The sequence below is a fragment of the Pseudomyrmex gracilis genome, unplaced genomic scaffold, assembly GCF_002006095.1.
Source record: "Pseudomyrmex gracilis isolate BER0280 unplaced genomic scaffold, ASM200609v1 scaffold_87, whole genome shotgun sequence".
NCBI classification, from domain to species: Eukaryota; Metazoa; Arthropoda; class Insecta; order Hymenoptera; family Formicidae; genus Pseudomyrmex; species Pseudomyrmex gracilis.
Genome location: NW_018020671.1, coordinates 443,408 through 459,794, shown reverse-complemented (window position 1 = coordinate 459,794; position 16,387 = coordinate 443,408). Strand labels below are relative to the sequence as shown.

At 40.3% G+C, this 16,387-nt stretch overlaps 3 protein-coding genes across 10 annotated transcripts; 2 read left to right on the top strand and 1 right to left on the bottom strand.

The window, feature by feature from the left end:
- The first annotated feature begins 671 nt into the window (after nucleotides 1-671).
- Nucleotides 672-11,329, top strand: LOC109855333. Of its 4 annotated transcripts, none has more exons than XM_020429482.1 (7): nucleotides 672-756; nucleotides 2,188-2,687; nucleotides 4,632-4,866; nucleotides 7,881-9,483; nucleotides 9,592-9,801; nucleotides 9,970-10,656; nucleotides 10,799-11,328. In XM_020429482.1, exons 3-7 carry the CDS (start codon nucleotides 4,687-4,689, stop codon nucleotides 11,122-11,124), a joined length of 3,006 nt encoding a protein of 1,001 aa, XP_020285071.1. In that variant the 5' UTR covers nucleotides 672-756; nucleotides 2,188-2,687; nucleotides 4,632-4,686; the 3' UTR covers nucleotides 11,125-11,328. The 4 variants fall into 4 exon arrangements, with proteins under 4 accessions (XP_020285071.1, XP_020285072.1, XP_020285070.1 ...); XM_020429483.1 differs by lacking the exon at nucleotides 672-756 and having other exon boundaries at nucleotides 1,319-2,687; nucleotides 9,970-10,297; nucleotides 10,382-10,656; nucleotides 10,799-11,329; XM_020429481.1 differs by lacking the exon at nucleotides 672-756 and adding an exon at nucleotides 1,320-1,747.
- A 512-nt stretch (nucleotides 11,330-11,841) lies between these two features.
- LOC109855363 (vesicle transport protein SFT2A) lies at nucleotides 11,842-13,911 on the bottom strand. 4 transcript variants are annotated; one of them, XM_020429554.1, is made up of 5 exons: nucleotides 13,815-13,911; nucleotides 13,224-13,727; nucleotides 12,755-12,924; nucleotides 12,256-12,373; nucleotides 11,842-12,185 (listed from the first exon to the last, which is right to left on the bottom strand). In XM_020429554.1, the coding sequence occupies exons 2-5, from the start codon at nucleotides 13,290-13,292 to the stop codon at nucleotides 12,057-12,059; spliced, it is 486 nt and encodes a 161-aa protein (XP_020285143.1). In that variant the 5' UTR covers nucleotides 13,293-13,727; nucleotides 13,815-13,911; the 3' UTR covers nucleotides 11,842-12,056. The 4 variants fall into 4 exon arrangements, with proteins under 4 accessions (XP_020285143.1, XP_020285142.1, XP_020285141.1 ...); XM_020429553.1 differs by having other exon boundaries at nucleotides 13,224-13,750; nucleotides 13,815-13,906; XM_020429552.1 differs by having other exon boundaries at nucleotides 13,224-13,903.
- A 174-nt stretch (nucleotides 13,912-14,085) lies between these two features.
- LOC109855362 (surfeit locus protein 1) lies at nucleotides 14,086-15,799 on the top strand. 2 transcript variants are annotated; one of them, XM_020429550.1, is made up of 5 exons: nucleotides 14,086-14,439; nucleotides 14,600-14,721; nucleotides 14,805-15,002; nucleotides 15,170-15,340; nucleotides 15,499-15,799. In XM_020429550.1, the coding sequence occupies exons 1-5, from the start codon at nucleotides 14,242-14,244 to the stop codon at nucleotides 15,710-15,712; spliced, it is 903 nt and encodes a 300-aa protein (XP_020285139.1). In that variant the 5' UTR covers nucleotides 14,086-14,241; the 3' UTR covers nucleotides 15,713-15,799. The 2 variants fall into 2 exon arrangements, with proteins under 2 accessions (XP_020285139.1, XP_020285140.1); XM_020429551.1 differs by having other exon boundaries at nucleotides 14,355-14,443.
- The last annotated feature ends 588 nt before the right edge of the window (nucleotides 15,800-16,387 follow it).

Here is a 16,387-nt window from a genome sequence, read left to right as displayed (position 1 = left end):
ACGCGCGCGGGTAGTTCATATTCTATTATACGGACGGGACACAAAAAAATCTCAGCACAAAACGGATAATTGATACGCGCGCGCGCGCGTAATTAGATTCTCTCGGCGTCTTTGCATCGCGGTCGCCAATAAGAGAGAGAGACGCAACAGCATAACCGCACAACAGCGCGCGTTTTAAAGTTTTTATTCCCCATCGTGCGTTTCGGTTCTAAGTTTGTTTTCGAGAGATCCTCTCCTTCTTCTTTTTCTTCTTTGTCGGAATTGTATATTTTCTTATTGTAATAAATTTATTTTTTTTTTCCTGCGAGACAAGTGTGACGAGAGAAAAAGGGAGAGGTTCCTTCTTTATGTGCGCGCCTCCTGACCCGACCAAAGGAGAATGACTCGGAAGGAGAGACACACAGAAGAGGAATCTCTCCCTTTCCCTTTCTCCGTGGGACCAATGTTGCTTCGCTTTCATGTGTATTTGTGTGTGAGGACGAAACGAGTCTCGGAGACCGAAAACTCGTCCCAAAACTATGTAAGCTTCATTCAGAATCGCTTAACAGCGGAGAGACTACTTCGTGTAGCATGACATACCGAGGCACATACCAACACACGAGGGACGAGAGATAAAGAGAGAGAGAGAGAGAGAGAGCGGAATATAACATGTTCAATATAAACGTTCGCGTCGGTTATTCTGTGAGCGCTCTCGTCGGTGCTCCGCCGCGCACGCACCAGAGTTCGGCCGCATGCACGAGTGTATACACACATGTGGTACGTACGTACAGTAACGAGCAATGAATCGCGGAAAGATTGAGCGCAGCGAGGCCGGAGGAGGAGAGGAAGACAGTTGCCTCACACATATATAGGATCCGGCGGCCAATCCCCGCGCGCTCCCGACGACGATCTTTTCGCGATTCATTGCTCGCGTCACCGCGTACATACACCGTTTGTATGTAACCCCCGCTATGTGTGTAATATAACATTCGCGCGTAGTCGCGCGTCTCTCGCCTGTGGTCCTCGCGTGTGCGATCTGGCAATGCGGGACTTGTGTGTTTAAGCGCGTGCGCGCGCGCGCGCAAGACAACATTCGGAATCTCTCTCTTACGTTAAGTCGCGCGCGCGTTCGACATTAGAACACGAGAAGTACTTAGAGATTACGATACTCAATGAATCACGCCAGATGGTAGGGGGAGGATAGGGTAACGAGGAGGAGAGCGACGACGACGACGACGACGACGACGTGCGCGAACGAACGAGCGAGCGAGGCGAATCGGAAGTGAAAAAAGAAAAGGAAAAAAAAAAACAACGCGTAAAGCATTATGCACTACGATACACGTAATGGGGGATCCAAGGGAGTTAGAGAAGGAGACTTCCAGTGACTGTGTGGGGCTTGTGGGGGGCTCTCGGGCTCGCGCGCTCCGAACAGCGTGCGCTGTTGTCGCTTCAGTCTCTCCATGACAGTTACGGCGGTCGGGTTTGTTTCTCTTACGCTCTCGAAATTTACGCGAGCGTTTTGTTATCGCCCGCGTATTACGATACACACACACTCGTCGTCGAGCGATTACGAAAATTCACGTGTCACACGCGCCGGTGTGTATCCGGATCGCGTGTTCGCGAGGACGGAGTCTCAAGGTTTCCGCGAGAGAAGAAACGGAACTCACACAACAACTCGCTTCTCCACCTTGTATTTCGGGAGTAACATTTCAAAACGGAGCCGGAAAGTGATATCCGTGGGTCTGAGAGATACGGACATATCTGTTTTGTGCGTATACACACACACACACACACACACACACACGGACACACACGTAGAGGAGAGTGTGTCGCGTAGACAGAAAATACAAATGCGCTGACGTCATGCGCGCGAACCGAGCGGATTTCGGTAGGCACGGATTATTCGATTAAATACAAGGCGGGCTCGTATGTGTGTTGTGTTGTACACACACACACACACGCGCGAGACTTCAACGAACGTAACGGTTGCATCCACGTGACACGCCACCAGGGGAAACGCGACGCACAGCGCCTTGCACACCCGATTCCTCGCGTACTTTTCAACTCCAACGCAAAACACGAGCGAGTCCGAATAGAACAAAAAAAACAAATAAACGAGGATAATAATAATAATAATAATAATAATGCGTAACACAGTGCGAAGGTTGTAAGAGGCAGTCGAGTGAGGACATTTTTTTCTTTTTACAGAAAAAAACTCCGCGGTAACGCGCGCGGAATTTCATCAACGCTCGGCGGCGATTTGTATTATTATTCGCGTGAATTAAAACACGGCACTAAAAAAAGTTATGAACCAACACACTTGATATAAAATATAACTACGGGAAATAATACACAATTCGTTGCTGTGTGCCGTTTTTCTGGAGATAACGTTGCTCAAGATTTCGCGGAAAAAAATACCGCTCATAGTTTCCAGGAGCGAGAGAGAGAGAGAGAGAGAGAGAAGAGAGGAAAGGAAAGAGAACAAAGTGCCGAAACTTCAACAGTCCGGTTCGAGATGAAGACCGGATGACCGCGATGATATAATCGCTGGATCATGAAAGATCGCTGCGGTTGCGTTCTTACGTGCGTCGCGTCACGGCATCGCCAACCTTTGTACAAGTAAACACCGCGGCAACATGTGGTCGTCCCTCGTCGACGACGTTTCGTCGCCGGTGTCTTCTTGAACACCCGCCAAAACCACTCTTCGCGTGAGTACGCTGTACGGTATTTTTTTACTGCTTTATTATAGGACACTAGGTCGTGTGCGAACGAATTGTGCGCGCGCGTGAGTCCATGGAAAAAATTTGTCTTTGTTGACATTTTGTTAACAATCGTTCACGCCCCCCCCCCCCCCCGAAGAGATAAACTTCGACTTTTGTGAGATATATATTTTTATGGGGGAAAAAAATGTTTAAAAGTAAATACAATTAGAATTAATTTCTTTTTGGTCCTTAAGTGTGAAATTATATATGTATATAGTTTCATATTTCAAGGATCCAATAAAGAAATAAAATTTCAATTGCATTTATTTATACTTTTATCCGAATATGTTTTTTTCGTAAAGTCGGACGCGTCGATAATGGAATTTGATATTATTCAGAGCTCGCGCGCAGAAGAAGAGAAGCTCACCCAGACGAAACAACAATATATATAACTAACGTACTTCGTAAACTTGAAGAAAGTATTTTATATCAGTGCGTATACACACACACACACACACACACACGCATAAAGAAACCCATTACGATTAAAATTATACATACGACGATAAAGAATTAGGTTTCTTCATCGCGTCCCGTACGACATTGTAATAAATCCCGAGATACCCTGCTTGTTCTCGGGTACGTGTATTATATATGCGCGCAAGCCGAAGACGAAAGAGAGAGAGAGAGAGAGAGACGACAAAGCGAGAAATCATCACCGTTATAAAACGCGGATACATACAGCCGGATCGACGCAAATCGGATACACACGGTGATATCGCGGATTAAACGGCCGCGTAACGGAAGCTGTGGACGCGTTGTTTACAAGGGAGCTGCCGGATAGGGGTAAGGATGTGTGTACGTGTATATGCGCGCACATCTCTTACGTGTCCCGTGGTCGTCGTAAGCGCGAGCAACGCCTGGCAAGCCGTTGCTGCAACGTGGCTTGGCTGGTGATTCGTATAATCGTTTGCTTTATCGTCAGAAGACCGGTCAGAGTATATATGTATGTATATCTGTCGCTCGCGCGACAACGACCACTTTAACCCACCACCGGTCTGCGCGCCGCGATCTCTCTCTTTCGCGCAATTCCAAAAAACACAAAAACCTAATTACAAATTTCCGTCGTCGTCTCTCTGAATGACATCATCGTAAAATAATCATTATCCTTGGAATGCCTCGTCAATTAATTATCTACGCGTGTCTGGGCGTGACGCATACATCCCGCGTACCTACTACTCTATTCGCTTTGCTGAAACGTTCGTTTTTTTTTTTTTTTTTTCTTTTCAACGCGCGCGTCAGGATTTTATTTTTGCCTCGGTTTTTTAGACGATAAGCGAATTTGATATTCCATTGTGTTTCATCTCTTAGCGAAATAACGCAAGGAAGGAAGAATTCATTTGGAATTGTTCCTCGAGAGCTTCTTCGTCTCACTCGCGCGTTTTTTGCAAAAACGTTTATAGTTCTGCAAGATTCTGTTGCAACAATAAGAAAAATATTATATACGCACAACCGCGCGCGCGCGCGTGTGCGCGCACGATAGTAGCATTATATATCTTTGAGATAGAACAGGTAATACTGACCGAATGTAAATAGAAGCTATCTCATATTGCTCATAATCAAAGTGCACGAGATATGACGTGTCGAGTCGTTCATCGAGTCGGTCTTCAAATAAACATCGTTGTTACTTCTCGTTTAACAACGTAGTCACACACGCAAGTATTTGTTCTGCGCGCACACGCACACACACACACGCGCGCGCACACGCACACAGGAGGAATATAAATTTGTTTTTATTGCGCGTTTTTATTGTATATCTTGCAACGTTGTGTTAATTAATTCAAAAGCGACTTCTCTTCAAGCTAGTATTTAATTTATTCATAAACGTACAATGCAATGTAATAAATTTGTCAATTTTTAATCTGGTGGTGTTTTGATTCGTTTATTTAGAAAGAAATGCGCGTAATTGCGCCGGACTGCACGTAAAAAAAAAAAAAAAAAAAGCATGGAGATTATGCAAAAAGACGACGGCCGCCGCATGCAGGAAAAAACGGACGTCGCAGCGCGTAGAGCGTCGAGTCGGTTCGCGCTCGCGGGGAATGACGACGAGAAGCTGACGAGAAGCGTAAAGACGCCGGAGATGGATCCTTACAAAGAACTGGAGCTTTATCTCGCCAAAGTTAACGTAAGTAAATCTCTCGAAGTCTCTCTGCGAAGTTCGCGCGATGATTCCGTTTTGAAGCAGTTTGCGCGCGACGATTTGTTGCGTGCGCGCGATCATCTCCTCGTTGCGAAATCGATTCGGGTCCCCAGCCAACAGATTTTCGTGTGTAACCTTGTTAGAAATGTGACACATTCTTCTTCGTCGCATGTAGGTCGATCGAGCGCGCGCGCGAGCAAACCTAGTGATCGTTGCCGCTAATTTCTCAATGATTTCTTTGTGCCAACCTTGGTTACTTTCACTTTTCATCTCTCGCTTCTGATCATGTAACTAGATGTATATGTTCTGTGTTCATTTCCTGCAAAAGGCGCGCACCGCCGCCGCCGCGCCGCGCGCGCAAGCTGTGAGAGCGCCCCGCTCACTCGCGCGCGCTCTCGTACGTTGCGCTCACGCGGAGACCCAAGAGATATATGCATATATATATATATATATATGTATGTGTATATATATATATATATATATATATATATACACTGCATGTGGGTGGAAGTGTAGGATTGCCGTACATCCGGTTGGGCGTGTCGGATGAACGGTCGAACACAGTTGCGTTTGCACATCGTTAACGCAAGTAAAACATCAATGCAACTCGATCTCCGTCTCTTTCTCTGTCTCCTCCTCCCTCCCTCTCTTTGTCTCTCGCTTGGTTATTGATCCCGTATTTACTACAGTGCAGAAACGTTCACTGGATAACTGGGTAAAGAGTCCCACGAGGAGGTTCTTGTTCGAGCGACGCTGTATCTCGTGACACACACACACACACACACACACGCGCGCGTGTGTACACACATACAGAACTATCTAACGCATCTTATCAGTTTCCGCCTAGCTCAGGATGCCAGAAGATATGAAACTATATTGATGCAACAAAGTTTCCTCTACCGTGTAATGATGTGACGAAACTGGAGTTTCATTATTTCGTCGTTTACACGTTGAACGTTCCAATAGAAATCGAATGTGGTTATTGCTGCTCCAAATTCTTAGTCTTGTGTAATATTCAAATGTAATTGTTACTATTAAATATGTATATAATAATAAACGATTATGTAATAAAGAGAAATTGTTTATTATCATATATAATGATAAACAATAAACAATTTCTTGCAAATTCTTTTGGTAAAATTTCTTTCGTTTGAATAAAATTGTCACCCAAAAAATAAGTGATGTTCGTGGCGTTCAACGTGTTAAGAGAGACGAAAAAAAAAAAAAAAAAACCCGATAATAATTTTTGAGTTAACACTAGCTGTTAACTCGACGATGATATTGGTCAGAGATCGTATCTTCGGATTCGTAACTGATATTACAAGTCGATCGCTACGCCGAGACTGACCTCGAAAATAGCTTGTTACAAGCCTCCGACGGTGGAACAAGTTACATCAAAGCCACGAGATACTTCGCCGATAGTAGATGATGTATATATATATATATATATAAGAGAGACGCAGTTGTGTATTTCGATGATTCCGCCGCGTGTACCACGTATTATTTTCACGTCGCGGGCGCGCGCCACATAGAATATAACGCAATACCCGCAGCATGAAGAGAACAATGGAAAGAGCTCGCGCGTGATGAGCGATTGCACACAGCTGGACACAATCGCCGGTGCCGGTTCGAGATACCCTCGATACGTCTTCTTTACCTCATCCTTTCCTACTTTATCTTATCCCTCTAACGGGCTCTTCCTCTCACGCGCGTCAAAACATATCGCGCCCCCGCTTCACAACGAGTTTCGCAAAGTCCGTTGATTAGACCGCAAGACTTGCCGCGCACTGATTCCCATATCAAATATAATCATCAGGCGGTCCATAAACTTTGCTCGCCTCGATGCGCATAATAGTGGCGGCGTTGTTGCCACCCAGTGTGTAAAATCTCGTTAATTACATTGCGGAGGACGTATCAAAAAAAAAAAAAAAAAAAAAAAACAACGATTTCGCTTTAGAGAAAGCGCGTGATATCTTATGTTTATTTTTAATCACAAACCCAGTTTGACTCATCCTCTTTTGTGACCATATACGTCCATTTGTTGTTTCTCTTCAACAAACAGGATTTTGTTTTTTTTTTTTTTGTAAATTTATGTATACGCCACCGTAATTAAATATTAATTTTTAGAGGATCGACATTTTTTCTTGTGAAATCTTGTGCATTTGATGATCCAAAATCTGTAAAGTTGTTCTGCAGATTCAGAGCCGCTCTCTACAGTTTGCCACACACAGGCAACCCGTTCTCTAAAGATTTATTTTTTGCGCTGAAGAAGATTTCAGCAAACATCAAAATGTTTTTTTTCCATTTATTTTTGTACACGATTTGTTTGCTAATGATTTGTTTCGTTGAAGTTCTCCTCACTGCGCTTGAAATACAAGGTCTTCTTTATTTATTTATAGTCTCTCTCAATATTTTTAGTTCTTTTTCTCCAACGATATCGCATTGATTTACATCGTTGATTTATTATCCGATATCGTCTGATGATTTCTCGAGTGGGAGGATAGCACAAATCGTCTTAACTTCTCTCTTCCGATTTAGTTCGTTCTCTCCGTTCGCGGCATAATTTGATTACTGACTGAAACGTTAATTCTCTCATCCGCTTGTGTAGTCTGTCTCACGCGCAGATCGGCAATTGAGATCGGCGTGGGTGTTGCGAGAGCGAAGCGCGCGCATCGGGAGAGACTTATGCAAAGTCAATTTAGCCTGCGCGGCGGAGAAGAGAGTCTGAATCAGATCGAAGAAGAAAGTCTACCTCTGTGCGATTTTATAAAATGTTGTTGTATCATTTGTATGATATTTGAAGGTTGCATTTTGGATCGCAATTTTTTTTATATCGCAGCGTCTTTGTCTTACTTGCAGCCCCCATCGATCGCAGAGAAAACGTCATTTTTTGAAGCTCCGCTTAATCCACTTGATCGTTTTACTTTTATTTATCTTCCATTATTTTTATTTAATCCGATTGCTTTTATAGTCACGTTTATTATTTGGTGTCTTCTTAGGAGGAAATTGGCGAGATAATCGAATCGGCTGCAGTGACTCCGCTCTGCGTCGCCGAAGAGCGTCCGACGTCGATCGAAAAATCGCGCGACTACGAGGACGAGGAGTTGTTGTTCACTCTGAAGCCTCTGATCACGAAATCGCGTCTCGCGAAGAGACGAAACTCGTTGAAGAGAAGCGGCGAGGACATTATCGAATGGTCGAACAACATCCTCGCGGAATTTAACGGCATAATTGCGAACGAGATCGACAAGCTGACCAAAGACAAGAGAAGGAAGAGAACCGGGCGTAACGATAGCCAGGTGGTACAGTACAAAGAGCTGCTGAACGAATTCGGATTGTCCGACAGCGAGAGCTCGTCAGATCAAACGTCCGACTACGATTCCCGGGACGAGGACAGTATTCGAGATCGTAGATACGGAATAGTGTTCGCCGACGACACCTGTTGCTATCTGTTGAACTCGAATTACAATCGTATAATTCTCGAGGGACGTAAAAGCGGCAGCTTGCCGGAAAATCTCCAAGACATTATTGGCAAACGCGATCGGTTCCCGGTCACGGACGCTTCGGGTTCCGATTACGACGAGCCCTGCGATTGTCTGCCGACAAATTCGATCGGCAAGCAGATTACCGTCAGTCTACCGTCTGAGTTGGAACGCGAGTGGAAGGACGCACGATTCAATTCCTGCCGAGTACCAAAGATACCCGTAGAATTAAGTTTGCAGATCAGCGAAGAAAACGATATTGACAGTCTTGAAAACGGACTGTTTCGAAGTGCCAAGGACGATTCCAAAGAACCCAGTGCGAAGTTATTACCTCCACAACGATGCGACGAGGAGAAGAGTCTCTGTATAGATCTGACGAATCAACGACAACTTCGAAGAGGATCGCAAGATCAAGAGATCGGTGACGATCTCGATGACGATGTTTTTCCCAACGAAAAGAACAAGAGATCCAGATCTCTGGAAAATTACGAGCCAAAGTCCGTGGCTCTCACGGAAGAGAAAAAGTTATCGCTTTCGAAATTGTTGAAAAAGCGACACGCTCCGATGTTCCATTGGAGCTGTTCCAGCATTAATCTGGCGAATGTGTTCTCGAATCAAAATCTGCTGCGTTTGAGAAACAACAAAATTCACGAGACGAAGAACGACAAGACGATGACGAAGAAGAGAGCGATATCGCCGTTAAATCTGTGCTGCGATATCACCGCGAAAAGATTAACGAATCGACAGATCAACTCGATGGATTTGAGGAAATTCTCACCGTCGAGCAACGACGTCGCGGTGAGTTGCGACTTGTCCGAGGACAATAACGACAACGACAACGACAACGTCGAAAACTGCGATAACGAAAACGTGACTCTCGGCAAGCTGGAGTGCACCGTTGTGAGGAGATTTACGGACGAGCCAAGCGCCGGAACGGAATTGGTGCCCATTCTTCCGCAGTGTCTCCTGTCGAGAATACAAAACAGTTCGGATTCAAATTGTGTGATAAGTAATTTGCCGATGAATTCTACCATGTGTTTCGACGTGGCGACTCAAACCTCGCCGGCTATTTCGAGAAGTTCCAGCTTCACTTGGGTCAGCGATTGCGACTCCCCTCAAGGTAATTTTTCCAATTCTCTCTAATGTACATTTTTTTCTCAAGTGTCAAAACAAACAATTTCTAAGATATCACCTAATTTTTTTTTTTTTTTTTTTTTTTTTTTTTCAGTAATTTTCGAACCGAGCGCGTTAGATTCGGTTTCTCAAGACACCGTGGATTACAGCACGTGTTCGTTGTCGTCGCAGGACTTGTTGCAGAGCATGGATGAGATTTCTTCTAGAAGCTTATCGTCCGACTCCACTGATAGAGCGTCTCCGCTCGAAAGTGGAATTGGAACGGCAAGTCCTCCGCGAAGCACAGACCGGAGATTGAACAAATGTAAGATAAGATATTTTCTTGTTTATAGACTTTTTTGATATTTTTAAAACTCTGAAATCACACAAATTCAAATTGAATTAATTTGAGAAAATTAATGACATGTTGAAATCGCGTCGATCGCGTCGATCTTATTCATATTTTCTCTCTCTTTTTTTTGTTTTTGCGCAGTAGCCGTGAATAAATATCATCGCAAAGAGACGTGGGAGCGAATTCGGCGACAATCATCGAAAATGCGTTTGCGAAGCGACAAACACTCGCAAGATGTGTGGATCAAACGCGAAAACACGCACGCACAAACGAACAACAACAATTCCGATCGATACCTGCTTCATGCGGACAGCAGTAGCAGTCTCGATGACTCCTTTCCAAAGATAGAAACGTCTCAAGAGGCAGAATATACATTTCAATCGGAAGAATTATGCTGCTTCAGAGCGGCAGCCGATATATATTTAAGAGAGGTTTTAGAAGACAGTTGTATTATTCAAGATGCTACACAGTTGAGTGGATTTTTTAGTTGCTTTGGGTTACCCAGACACACGAAATACACCAATAATTGTTTCAATATACCTTTATCTGTTAGCGTTGAAAGATACGGGAACATAATACCTCCCTGTATTCAACAGGCTATTAATTGGTTGTTAGAAAACGGTCTTGAATACGAAGGTATTTTCAGAAAAAACGGGCTCAAGTCCCGCATTACGAGTTTGCGACTCCAAATGGAGTCCGACGCTACCATTACATTTGATGATGTTACGGCCTACGATGTGGCCGATATCATCAAAGAGTATTTTAGAGAAATTCCTGGTGGTTTAGTACCGGAAAATATTTCGAAATACTTAATAGCAGCGTTCACTGGTAAGTCTGATTTCTTTCTGCAGTTTATGATTTTGTTTTGTTTTTTCTTTTTTTTCTTTATTTTTTTTTTTTTAGTTTGTTTCTAAGCCGGCAGAGGCAAAAAAAGTAAGACCTTGTAATGAAAAACAAATTACTTTTGTAGGAAATGTAGAGCCCAAATTGGATATTACGCAATGCGCACTGATATTACTTCCCGACGAGCATCGGGAGGCGTTAAAAGTATTACTCGACTTGTTAGTACAAGTAGCATCCAAAGCAGAATTTAACAAAATGACCAAAAAAAATTTGGCTACCTGTTTAAGTTTAACTGTGTTCCACATTAAGCAAGGACCGGCGTTTCCGAGCTCGAGAAAGAAAAAAGAGAATAAATACAAGGAACAGGAGGACAAATTTATCGTCGCTGCTAATAAGTGTCTGACGTCCTTGGTCGAATGGCAAGAGAGATACCTGTTGTTCAAAATGAGATGAGTCGTGAACCGGAATCTTGAAACGAAGCTTTGATAATTGTGCAAATTGTGAAACAAATTCTATATAATCAAAGTCTAATGAATTGTACATTTGTGAAAAAACAGCTCGACGCGATGTTCGAGAGAATCGTATCGAAGCGCGGAAATATAACGAAATATAATGACACTGATGTATAAATAAATTTATATTGATTATATATCAAAAAAAAAAAAAAAAATTAATGCTGATATAATAAAATCTTAATATATAATACACTCACATATATTATATATGCTAAGATTTTATTGCGTGTGAAAAGAAAGGCCTCTCCCTCTTCGCTTTCATTCACAAATTCCTATATTGCGCGCCCAACCCATCTTTCCCTGTTAGACGTGGACTTCGTTTCGTATGGATACAGTCAAGCTATTCTTTGATCGATTCGATCTCTAAAAATTTTCCTTCCGTCCCGCTCTTTGGCAACGATTCTACGCTTCCTGGTTAATTTTTATTCTGCGCACGCGTGATCGCATGGCAATGTATGCCAGTGGCGTTTTTTTGACGGACAACGCCTCTGATTAGCCGAGAAGATCGCGCGACGTTTAAACGTAAGTATCAATAAAAGTATTATTAAAATAATATTTTGAGTGAGAAGAGAACGCGTGAACGAGCTCCTAAAAACAAATATCTACATTTTACGACGAAATAATCTACTGCTCTTTTTTTTTTTTTCATTGTTCTTTATATTTATATCCTGCAGAGAATATCATATCAAACAATTTATGTGTGTATGTGAATATATATACGGAAAAATATACATTTTTATGTACAAAATAGTTAATATGTTAGAAAAAACAAGTGATTAAATTACATAGTCTTAGAATCAACTTTAAAAAGATAATACAGATTGAGAGTACGTGAATGTGTGCGTGCAAGTGACGCAATTTGTTTTTTTTTTACGTAATACAGGTTTCCAATGTCTTTTTCACCGCATCACGAGCGTACGGTATGTACGATAAGGAGTACCACGTCATAGCTAACGACTGAATAATTATGAATAGAAGAGCTAGACCAGGATTGTGCAACTGAAAATTAAATACATTTTAAACGCACTGAGAAAACAAAAAAATTAGCGAAAAAAAAAAAACTACTCACGTGTAAAGCTGCAACCAGTGTTAAAACAATAGAAACTAATACTAATAAAGTTGCAATTATTCTTGTGGTCGCAAACATCTTTTTAATTTGGTTGAACGGACCCATCAGAAAGCACGTACTGTGATACAAAAGAAAGAAGAATCAATATTTTTTTTCAATTTTGGTTTTGTTTTTTTCTTTTTTTTTCAATCAAAAGTTTGAACGATTCTGTGTCGATTGAGAAAAAAAATTGAACAAATCTCTAGTAGCTTTGAAGATTATAAAGCGTTTAAAAAAATTACTGTTTTCTAAAAAACATCAATTTTTGAGTGCGTCTGGGAAACTCATGTTTGCAGGCAAAGGGTTATGTATATTTGATATACCATATGTATCAAATACGTACTACGTATGTTTGTAAGAATATGTTGTTATCGAATACAATACAGAGTGTGAATACCAAAAATGATTGACAACACTAATACAATTGGTATATTACACTGTAACTATGTTATGTTTTTACCTGGCTAATGAAATCAAATTGCCTAGAGTATAGAATACAGCAAAGACGGCTAGACCCTTTTGTAAAAACAGAGCGAATGATCCAAGAAATGAACACAAGATTCCTACGATAAAACAAATGGCAAAACCTTTTATCCTGGTAGACCAGCTTAACGTTGATTGGTCCATGACCTGAATTGAAATGAAATAAACAAATTAATCTAATCTATAATATTTGCATCACGCCAGATAGAAGATTGGTCATCAAAATGTTTTCACATTATTTAAAGATATTGCAAGCGTTATATATACATCACACAATTCTTTTTGTAATTTACCATAAAATCTGCATCAACCTTCCATTGTCGACCGCATGTGGACATTTAAAGCAATAATTTTAGTTTATGTATATAAAAAACCACAATTTTCATATACGTACCATGTTACTTACAGCTAGAGAGTTTGTAAATTATCTATTAAAACGTAATTACCTGTGTAATAATACCACTCTCCTCGTCACAGCGTTCATTGCCGTTTAAGGCTCTTCTTAATTTATCCATCTCTTTGAGAGCGAAACAAATGCGATTAAAAAGTTCAGATATTCAGAGATAAAATGTCGCACACACTCGCTATTTTAATTTTATGTTGCGTTTTTCAAAAAACTTCTAACATATTCCTTTTTGTTTTGCGTGTTGACGTGTGCCTTCACATCGATCCGAAGACTTGATCTTGTTTGTTTTTTTTTTTGTCTTTCCTATTCTTCTTATTCTTTCTTTCACTTCACACCGACTTACAAATGTGTTATTTAGATAAACGTGATCCAAAATTGACGTGTATCATCCGCCTCCGTGAGATCATATTCCGTTTTCAGTTACAGGTTAGATTACATCGACATATGTTTTTTTCACGCTCGCGTACGCGCGTGTTCTTATCAGTATATAAATAAGTTTCTTCGAATCGAAATATCTTTCGTGTAAATTTCGTTGGGAATCTTCCTGCGTTCGAGCAACAAACGGATCTTAAAAGAAATTGAATTTGATCAATCTATTTGAAGTATAATTTGTATACACACACATACGCACAATTGGAAAAATTGATCGATTTCTCCGCTTTCTGTCAAAGATCAGAGATATTTATAGCGCCGTCTGTATAACTTTAGAAACTTTGTTATCCACTGGAAAATCTTAAACTAAGCGAAAAAATGGACCAATCCATTTTGTTTCGATCGGCCGAATTGACCAATCACTTTGTTCCGATTAACCGAATTGACCAATGCGAGTGATACTCGACTATTTAAATTCCTCAAAATGGTTCTGATCTTTGCTGCGATTTCGATCCTTGCTTTTGCGATGCGGTTCGAGTCTTTGCTGTACCGCAACTGTCCGCAACTGTCGTAACCTAGCCTAGCCAAGTTACCCGATTTGTTTCTATGAGACACAGTAAACCAGAAAAGAAAAAAGAGACAAAGATTTTTGAGTTTTGTGGATATATCGAACGCTTCAAACGAACATGAAGTTTATGACAAAAATGTTTGGTAATTTGAGACATATAAAGTGTGCGTTTGACAGAAGATCGTATTTGTTATCGTTGGATAACGTCAACGTGCAAGCGAGATACAAAACTAAAAACATCGCAAGACCTAAAGCCATCGAAATAAATAAATACAAACACCAAGAATCGACTGGAATACTTGGCTATTGCTTGTTGGCAAGTAATGCGACATATGAATAATATATCTTTTTTACAAACTATTTTTCTTTAATATACAACTATTGTTTAATATAAAAATGCGTGTATGTGTGTGTGTGTGTGTGATAACAATTTAAATGTAATCTTTAATACATATTGGAATATTTTTACAATTCAGAGTGTACCTGTTCTTACTTTTGCTCTTGGTACGTGGCAAATTAAAAGATGGCTGTGGAAGCTAGATTTGATAGATAATATGAAGCAACGCACTTCAGCAGAACCAATCAGCTTGCCATCAAAGTAAGATTGACGTTTAAAATCTTGTTTTCTATTTAATTATTTTTGTATTTTACTTAGTTTATATATATATATATTTTCTGTAGCCTAGATGAGCTACAAGATAAGGAATACTATCGTGTAAAAGTAAAGGGCAGATTCCTTTATGAAAAAGAATTTTTAATAGGACCTAGAAGTCTTATTCTGGACGGGGCAGGTGTTGCTGAAAAAGGCGGTGCAATGTTCTCTCACAGATCCGGCACAGGATATTATGTTGTTACGCCTTTCAAACTAGAAGACCAAGAGTGATTATAATTGCTTTTTTTTCTGTCAATCGTCGTTAATTTATAGAAAAAGAATTCTCACGTGCATACATAACTTTTTTCGTTCACAGTTTTTTTCTTTACTTGTGGAATCAACTGATAAAACTTGTATTGCTTAAGTATTGATTTTCATGATTCATATTTCATAGCTTGACTATTATGGTCAATCGTGGATGGATACCTAAAAGTCATCGCTATACTTACGTGAACGAGAATAAGATGACCGACGTTGTAGAAATTGTCGGCATTATTAGAGGGACTGAAAAACGACCTATATTTATGGCCAAAAATGCTCCTGCAAAAGGAGTATGGCATTACAGGTAGATACATGATGGATGTACTCTTTATATCTCTTTGGTTTATTTGTTCTTTTTCTATCTCAAACAAGATTTGTTTATAAAGAATTAGAGAAATTTAGTGATTGTGAGAAACTTATAAAACTATCGTAAGTGAAATCAAAGTTTTACATTAATTACAGAGACTTGGATGCAATGGCAAAGAAAGCGGACGCCGAACCTGTGTATATAGAATTGCTACACGAATACACCACACCTCAGGGACCGATTGGTGGTCAAACTAAAATATCTTTAAGAAACGAACATCTCAGTTACATAATTACTTGGTTCGCATTGTCCGCGTGTACGGGATACATGTGGTTCCAACACTTTATAAGGAAACGTCCTATCGTTTAGTCACATTATTTAGTCGCATTATTATTATTTTTTTTTTTAAAGGTCGATGTACCGCGTGTATATATTTTGTGTACAAACAGTGATATATGTATGTACGTTATAATTTACTTTTTTTAAAGTAAATTAATGTTTTTAATAATATTTCTTCTGTTTTATTCCGTATATAATTTTTTTTTTTTTATAGCAAATTTGTTTAAAGTAGATGAATTACGATCATTTTAAATGTGACATGTAATAGTTTAGTGTACAATCGAAAACAACAGGTTTACAAGATCCTTTATTCGATAAAAACGTGACAGTCGTATGGTGTTCGACCCTTTCGCTATAAACTGTTGACAAATCTAAAATGGTCATGGTCATATAACACAGTTACGTGAAATTAGCATAAAAAATATCTTTATACAACTATATGAAAATATACAATGTACAAAGTTACACATCGAACGAACGTAGCACGTTCGCATATTTGCTGTTGTACAATTATACATGATTTATATAATATTGACGATGACGATAATAGTCCAATTGTACGAAGAAACCGGTTGAAAAGAGACTTTCAGAATTGTCGGGGCACGACAAAAGTATAAGAACAACAATAAAAACGATAAATTTAATTACATTCAATGTGACAATTTAGAATTCAAATTGTGTGTTTTGTTTTTGCAAACAACTTTA

Coding starts and splice junctions, on each gene's coding strand:
- LOC109855333 (XM_020429482.1), top strand. CDS start 4,687: ATGGAGATTATGCAAAAAGACGACGGCCGCCGCATGCAGGAAAAAACG. Junction 4,867..7,880: donor TTTATCTCGCCAAAGTTAAC/GTAAGTAAATCT, acceptor GTGTCTTCTTAG/GAGGAAATTGGCGAGATAAT. Junction 9,484..9,591: donor CGATTGCGACTCCCCTCAAG/GTAATTTTTCCA, acceptor TTTTTTTTTCAG/TAATTTTCGAACCGAGCGCG.
- LOC109855362 (XM_020429550.1), top strand. CDS start 14,242: ATGAAGTTTATGACAAAAATGTTTGGTAATTTGAGACATATAAAGTGT. Junction 14,440..14,599: donor TACTTGGCTATTGCTTGTTG/GCAAGTAATGCG, acceptor TTTACAATTCAG/AGTGTACCTGTTCTTACTTT. Junction 15,341..15,498: donor AAAGGAGTATGGCATTACAG/GTAGATACATGA, acceptor CATTAATTACAG/AGACTTGGATGCAATGGCAA.
- LOC109855363 (XM_020429554.1), bottom strand. CDS start 13,292: ATGGATAAATTAAGAAGAGCCTTAAACGGCAATGAACGCTGTGACGAG. Junction 12,925..13,223: donor AGAGTGGTATTATTACACAG/GTAATTACGTTT, acceptor ATTTCAATTCAG/GTCATGGACCAATCAACGTT. Junction 12,374..12,754: donor AATTTGATTTCATTAGCCAG/GTAAAAACATAA, acceptor TTTGTATCACAG/TACGTGCTTTCTGATGGGTC.